The sequence below is a fragment of the Drosophila elegans genome, unplaced genomic scaffold (genome assembly GCF_018152505.1).
Source record: "Drosophila elegans isolate 14027-0461.03 unplaced genomic scaffold, ASM1815250v1 contig_149, whole genome shotgun sequence".
Lineage (NCBI taxonomy): Eukaryota > Metazoa > Arthropoda > Insecta > Diptera > Drosophilidae > Drosophila > Drosophila elegans.
This window is the reverse complement of record NW_024545513.1, coordinates 7,680,605-7,687,779: the sequence shown is the minus strand read 5'-3', so window position 1 is coordinate 7,687,779 and position 7,175 is coordinate 7,680,605. Positions and strand designations below refer to the sequence as shown.

The 7,175-nt window shown below is 39.2% G+C and overlaps 1 protein-coding gene across 1 annotated transcript; it reads left to right on the top strand.

Annotated features, from left to right (window-relative positions):
* Positions 1–5,560: 5,560 nt before the first annotated feature.
* Positions 5,561–7,175, top strand: LOC108136365. Its single transcript, XM_017257478.2, has 3 exons — positions 5,561–6,168; positions 6,746–6,915; positions 6,982–7,175. The coding sequence occupies exons 1-3, from the start codon at positions 5,561–5,563 to the stop codon at positions 7,068–7,070; spliced, it is 867 nt and encodes a 288-aa protein (XP_017112967.1). The 3' UTR covers positions 7,071–7,175.

Below are 7,175 nucleotides of genomic sequence, written 5' to 3'. Positions count from 1 at the left end.
GCAGGAGCAACAACATGAGCAACAACTGCACCAGCAGGAGCAACAACATCAGCAACAACAGCAGCAACAACATGAGCAACAACAGCAGCAACAACAGCAGCAACAACAGCAGCAACAACATGAGCAACAACAGCAGCAACAACATGAACAACAACAGCAGCAACAACATGGGCAACAACAGCAGCAACAACGGCAGCAACAACATGAGCAACAACGGCAGCAACATCGGCGGAAGGAGGAAGCGTTACAGCAACTGGACATCGGCCAACATATTAACCGCAGCCGCAGCGTCGCTGATGACACAACAAGGACACGTGGGCGGCGTCGCGTTGCAATCAACCAAGGGGCTGTGCCACTGGTGTTTTTTTCACCCACCCACCCACTTCGCCCCTTTGACACACCCACCACCACCACCACCACAATCAACATCACCGCCGCCCACATCCGGCTTGCATTCCGTTGCACTCGTTTCGCGCATCCTTTTTAAAGTGAGGTGAACACGGTCTTTTTAACTGCTGCAGTTAAGAATTTCTGTAATGAAGACTCCAAACTTTTTCTGTAACCATTTATTTTGTTTCTTTTTGTGCTTTTTAAAGTGATACTTTAGTATTTTATTTGCCATTTAGTAAAGCTGATGTAAGAAGCAAGTTGAGGTTCTATCAGTATGTACATATATACAGTTGCGTTAAATATAATAATGGTTTTTAAATTCCTTCACTGAAATACTTATAGCGCATTGACCTTAGAAAGTATTTAAAAGTGTATATTTTAAAATTTTAATATTTATTTTTCAGTTCACTCAGCATCTTACAAACATTTCAGTAACATCCTTTAAACAACGAACACAATTGAAACAAATCATTTAAATAGCTTAAAATATAGAAATTAATATAAACATAACATTTAAAACAACCCAAGGTTTTTGTTTATGTATGATTTGTCTTTTTTAGTGGAAGCTAAAAAAAGTTAAGATTTTGACGGTACATAAAATATTCTAAGACTATTATTGTGATCTTCACCGCAGCTGTATATATAAACATAGAGGAATCTTTAAGAAAATAGCTTCACTTATCGACTTCAGCATGTTTCTATATACATATTTATTTTTTCTAAATTTTCACACTTAATATATGTCAAGTTTCACCCAAATTGGTTTTAAACATTGAAGCAAGCGCCAATTGCAGGTCCTTAAGACGAACTAAAACCGGCTAATGGCTCGGCAACGACTGGAGCTGACTGGGCGAGACAAATGGAAGATGTGTCGGTCCGTTGGCCTCGGCCAGCCCCTTTGCGATAGCCCGGTCCTGTTCTGTTCTGTTCTGTTCAGTTCAGTTCAGTTTTGGGGAATGGAAAGGAAAAGCCGAAGAGTTGTTCCAGTTGTTGTAGCCCGTAGCCGGTGGACCGCAATTGCTGGCGACATTTGCCGGACATTCTACGGCTGCGACAGCGGCATTTTCAGCTTGAAAACAATGCGAACGCAGGACACAAATACGGATACGGATGTGGACGTGGATGTGGACGTGAATGTGGATGTGAATGTGGATGTGAATGCGGATACAAGTACGGGGGAGTGGTGGGCAGTGCAGACACTAAGCAGACCGCTGACAACGTGGCGTATGAGCAACATGTCCCAGAACATTGTTATCGGACTCCGAACACCCACCATTCAACATCGCACAGCGACCAACCCACCTTGGCATTTTTCCACTTTTCCTATTTTCCCCAACATGTTTGCAGCTTGGAAAAATGTTGGACAGGAACTTCTTCATTTACATGCATTGCGGACGTGGTCCATTTCACGACGATGTCGCGACCAGAGTCCATCCATCACGGGCACGTGCTCGAAGCTCCATTTCGGGCTTGGGTTATGGGCTTGGATTTGTGCTTGGGTTTGGGTTTGGGTTTGGGTTTCGCCAACTCCCGCCAAGCAATTTGGGCGATAATAGTTTTAAGTGATTCGGGAGTGGTACACTCCGCTAGATTTATGAAACTCAATTCTTCGCCCTAGTCAAAAGCCAACTCAAATGCACCTTTTTCCACCCATTAATTGCCCATGGTCGAGAATTTGTTACGCTTTTATGAGTCAGCGTAAAGTTAATATTTTCTAAATTACAAGCTCTTATTTCTGTGTTTGAGCTATTAAACATATTTAAAAAAGTTTGAAATCAAATCATTTACGAGTTTTTAACGAATTCAAACTTTTTAAATTTAAATAAATCCAAAAATACTTTTTATTCCGATGAGTTTGCTTATTCTCTTTATTATAAAATTTACAACTACTTTGGTGAAGACTAAAGCCATTTAGAACCACTTTTAAACAATGATAATTAGTTGAGTAAATTGTCTCTTTAATAGATTTATAAATTTTTATGTTTTTCTGCGTTTAGATTTTTTCTGCAAAGTGGTCGCCAAGCTGTCATTGATTTTCGTGGAGTGTCCAATGGGTTAACGAAGCACCTTGGCAATCTTTTTGGCTTATCGGACATCTAAGTCCCTTTCAATTAGATAAATTAGCTGGCCACAGATTTCTCCGCACCTGTGAAAAGTCGTCCCCAGAACCGGGCTCTGGAATCTGTCGGTCCGCAATTAGCGTGGTCACCGTAATGCGGTTGGTTTTGGGCTTTGGGTTGTGGGCTTTGGGTTTCGGTTGGCCGGGATCATCCCGGCGGTTTGAGTGGTCTGAGTGGTTCCGATGGTGTAAATATTGTCGCAGCTGGCCAAAAAAAAACGAGAGAAGGGTTGGCTGAAGCTGCTACTAAAAAAAATATAGATGACAATGACAATGAGCGAGAGAGAGGGTGTGCAAAATCCATTTGATTGATTGAATTTAAAGAGCAGCGACAGCCAAGCGGGAAAATGGGGAAAATTACAAGACCGATGTCTGATAATGATAATGGTGATGATGATGATGATGATGATGATGATGGTGCAGTGCTGCAGCGTTTTTTCCCCCGCTCTTGGGAAAACTCAAATCATTAGAGTGATTAAAGGTTGAAGCTGACATGACAAGAGTTCCTTTGACTTGACTCGGACCCTCATCTTCTTGAGCTCTCAAATCAGTCATGGCAAATTCTTGGACTCTAATATCTGTTATGAACAAGAAACCTACGAAAGGCAGAAAGCCAACTAAATGAATTTAGCCAATTGTACATTACTTTGACGGGGATAATTTACATTTAAATTTCTCATTAGCTATTTCACACCTCTAATATACATAGTATGTATTTCGAAGAACCCTTATCATCTTGAGCTCAAAAATCAGACAAGACAACGACTTTTAGATCCAAAATAATTGATGAGCAAATTAAACAAATGTTTTAAGCCCGCTAAATGTTTTTAACGGAAGGAAAATGTTTCCCCATTTGTCGCCAAACTCTTAAACCTATTATGAATAACATTTATTTTAAAAAACCTGGACTTTTCTGAAAACCAAAAACAATTCACAAGCTGCTCTAACATCCTGAAAATATAAAAAAAAAATTAAAACCAAAAAAAAAAGCAAACCAAATGAATTTAATCAATTGTAAATCTAAATTATTACTCTAATTTGTTATTTCCTTAAAACAAATAGTTAAGGATCAGGAAATTATGTTCCAATAATAGAAAAATTCGCAATTCTCTTAACGATATAATTTCTTAAAAATTTTAGTTAAGGGCACGGAAATGTGTTACTGTTCCGTTTGTACATAAAAGTAAATAAACGTAAGATTGTTTTTAGGCTTAAACATAAACTACTTATAATTGTTAAACGATTTTTTCCGGTTTTGTTATAACCCTGAGAACCCTAGGACACTTTTTACTAGCTAAAATTTAAGATGAAATTTAGCGATTTTACTAAAAACAGCATCAAGAATCTATACTAATGAAAAAAAGAAAAACAAAAAATAAATGGATTACAATGTGTAGTATAAGTCAGCTATGCCTAGGATTAAGTAAAATGTACGATATTTTTTTTTTTATAAAAACATATACATAAATACTTAAAGTATCAAATTGAACTACAGAGAAACCCAGCAAAAAATATTTAAAAAAAATTGTCTTTTTTTTCAAAATGACTGCAAGCATTGTAACTGTAAATTGTCGAGCGACAAAAAAATGTAATACACATACGAGCATTAAATAAATACTTTAAAAAAAAATGCTTAAATGGATATGGCGAAAGAGATAGACGAGCAGAATTATGTGTGAGGATTTGAAAGTGTTTGAATGCGTGTAAAATAAGCCCCAAAGCGATTGAATAAAAATTAATTTTTGTGGAAATGTGAACAATGAAGGTGTGGTCTTGTTTTTTCCTGGGTGTTGGTACTTCAATCACTTCAATCGCCGCCCGAAAATATGCCATTAGTCGGTGAGATCGGCCCGAAAGTAGATGGCACTCGAGTGTGGATAAACACGGAAGGCGAATGGCGATAGCGATGGCGATGGCAGAGGCGGAGGCGGAGGCCATCGGATGACCCAATTAGAGGGGAGCAAACAATTCGCTATCGCATTGTGTCAGAACGGACTAGACCACCCGGAGGCGTCACAATCACGGCAGAAACGAATCGCTTAATTATGCGGGGTATCAGCAGAGACGAGGATGTGATGGACTCTTTAAAAGGTTGGTAACAGGTCGCAATGGGTCACTAGCTTAACACGCTACACAAATATAAATAGGGAGTCTTTTTAATTTATTGCATCATGGAAAGTATAATTTAGAATTCTGTTTAATTTCTAAGAAGTGGGAAAATTAATGCCAAAAATATCAAATTACCTTACATAATTATATAAATTTGTATCTTTACTAAACCACAAAGACAGTTAATTCCATTTAATATAATATTTTGGTACAATATAAGATCAATTAGTTATTTTTTTTAATGTACGCCAGTATAAAAATAGCAGCATTATCGAGTCAACTAAAAATTATTTATTGTTTTGTATGAGAATAACTTTAATTTAATAACCAAGCAAAAAAATATAATAATAATAATAATAATAATATAAAATATAACTTAAGATAAATTAGTTCGTTTATTTAATTTATGCCCATATAGAAATATCAGCTTTATTGAGATACAAAACTAATGATTATTTGTATAAGACTAACTTCAATTCACAATCCAAGCTTATAATTAATTCATTATTGAATTGAAGTTTTGTAATACAGAATACCATCATACACGACCTGATATATTTATTTTAATATTAGTAAATTCCAGGAAATTGTTTAAATTTAATTATTTGCTGTGATTTGTGGGTGGATGGATTTTATTTCGGGAAAGCCGTAGCAGTAATTATCTTTTGTATCGGTGAGTCCAAAACGTTCTTGTTGGCTCGCATTTGCCAGATAGCTGGCATGTGTATGAATCTGAGTCTGGAAGTCGCAGTGCGAAATGCAAATTGTCGCGCGCATCGCTTTTGTTTTCCATAGATTTATGCACTCGGTCGATGCTGCGGCTGATTTGTGGTCAGCCGTGTGAATGGCCAGCTCATCGGCGATGTGAGAGTCCCAGCCATATAAAAGTGAACCCCGCCGGACGGGGAATGGTAGTCGTAGTCGTAGTCGGTAGCCCCCAAGATGCCATCGAGTCGGTTTGATAACCAGCTGCAGATTCACCTGTTGCTCTGCGTCCTGCTCCTCGCCGCTGGACAGAGGATACCGGTTCGAGTGCCACAGCAGGATCTGCAGGTGCCCAACTTCGGGGGCGAGAGCTTCGAGAGATTTGCCAGCGGATCCGGTTCGGGATCGGGATCGAGCAGTAGCGGGAGCAGTGAGAGCCAGGAAACCAGCGATGAGATGCGGGAGCAACTGAAGCAGCTCCTGGGCAACCAGCTGTCCAAAGCCTTTGTCCCCCTGGCCACCACTCCTTTTACCCGCCGACAACCGGCCATTGTGGCACCCACTTCCTCCGGGGAAGCAGCTCGGACACAGTTCAACGCCGATCAGGATCAGGAAACGAATGAAGAGGAGTCCCCGGAGGAGGAGGAAGGGGGTGAAGGCAACGAGGAGGAGGCGGAGGAGGAAGAGCAGGTTACTCAGCAGCCACAGCCACTGCCACCACCTCTTCCACAGCCTGCAGGCCCCGAGGAGGAGCTGATTGGTGGGCAGGAGGAGGTGCTCGAGGACTACAATGCCTGGCGCGACAACTTCTACGACCTCAACGAAGACGGTAGCTATATCTTTGGGTAAGTTTGCACAGTCACAAGCCGTTACCATGACCATAAAAAAAAGGCTTTAACAAGTTAAGATTGCAGTTTTTCTAAGTATTCTCCTTATCTTTGGCTAGTGAAGGCTATGGTTAATATCAAAGTTAGGTTTATAAAACCCTTAGCTTAATGCATTAACTTAAACAAACATTTCACAGATTATTTAAATGAAAATTAACTTTTGTATAAGGTTGTGTAATTAATGAACATTTGAACATTTAATCTATAAGATGTGCATTTTTCCATCAAGTCAACAGATGCTGATATTTGGAAAGATTTTTCTTAATAACAAACCTTCAAATACAAAAAAAAAACACTTTTAAAAAGCCGATTTTGAACGAAAACACTGGAAAGTAATAGTCAAAAGTTCGAGTAACATCGTTAAACACGTTATAAAATTAATCGAATGTTATTCACATCTTACAATGTTTAGTTCTTGCAAATTTTCAGAAAAATAAACACCATGTAACCCCCTAACAAAAATACTAAAATCGGTCATAAACTAAATTTATTCGACTTTATTTTTAATGTAAAAAACACATTCTTATTTGGCCAGTTACTCCATACCCCATGGCGTTCGTCGCTGGGAGAAGGGCTTCTTTTCGGAGGAGCAGCATGGTAAAGTGATCGAGGGCTTCTACGTCCAGCCTCGTCAGATTGCCCAGGGCCTTGGATACGAGCTGCGATGCTACAGAGCCGATGACAATGGCTACCAGCCACTGCCAGGTAAGGAGTTTTATATATGTAGTACACAGTTTATATATTAATAACTACACATATATTTTTAAACAGTTGAGTTTCTAAGAACGCCGCCAGTTGTAAGGCGTGATGTGGTACCCCAGGTCAATTGCTTCCGTAATTCCGATGACAGACGACCATAAGCCGGGGATTGTCCAAAACCACACGATGGAAAACAATCCCCAAATTCAGTAGATAACACACTATAATCGTCCGAAATGCAGCCTTATTAAAGTGTATTTAAAATA

Excerpts from the sequence above, each read along its gene's own strand:
- LOC108136365 (XM_017257478.2), top strand. The coding sequence starts at position 5,561 with ATGCCATCGAGTCGGTTTGATAACCAGCTGCAGATTCACCTGTTGCTC. Across the intron at positions 6,169-6,745 it reads GACGGTAGCTATATCTTTGG|TTACTCCATACCCCATGGCG; the intron begins GTAAGTTTGCAC and ends TTATTTGGCCAG. Across the intron at positions 6,916-6,981 it reads TGGCTACCAGCCACTGCCAG|TTGAGTTTCTAAGAACGCCG; the intron begins GTAAGGAGTTTT and ends ATTTTTAAACAG.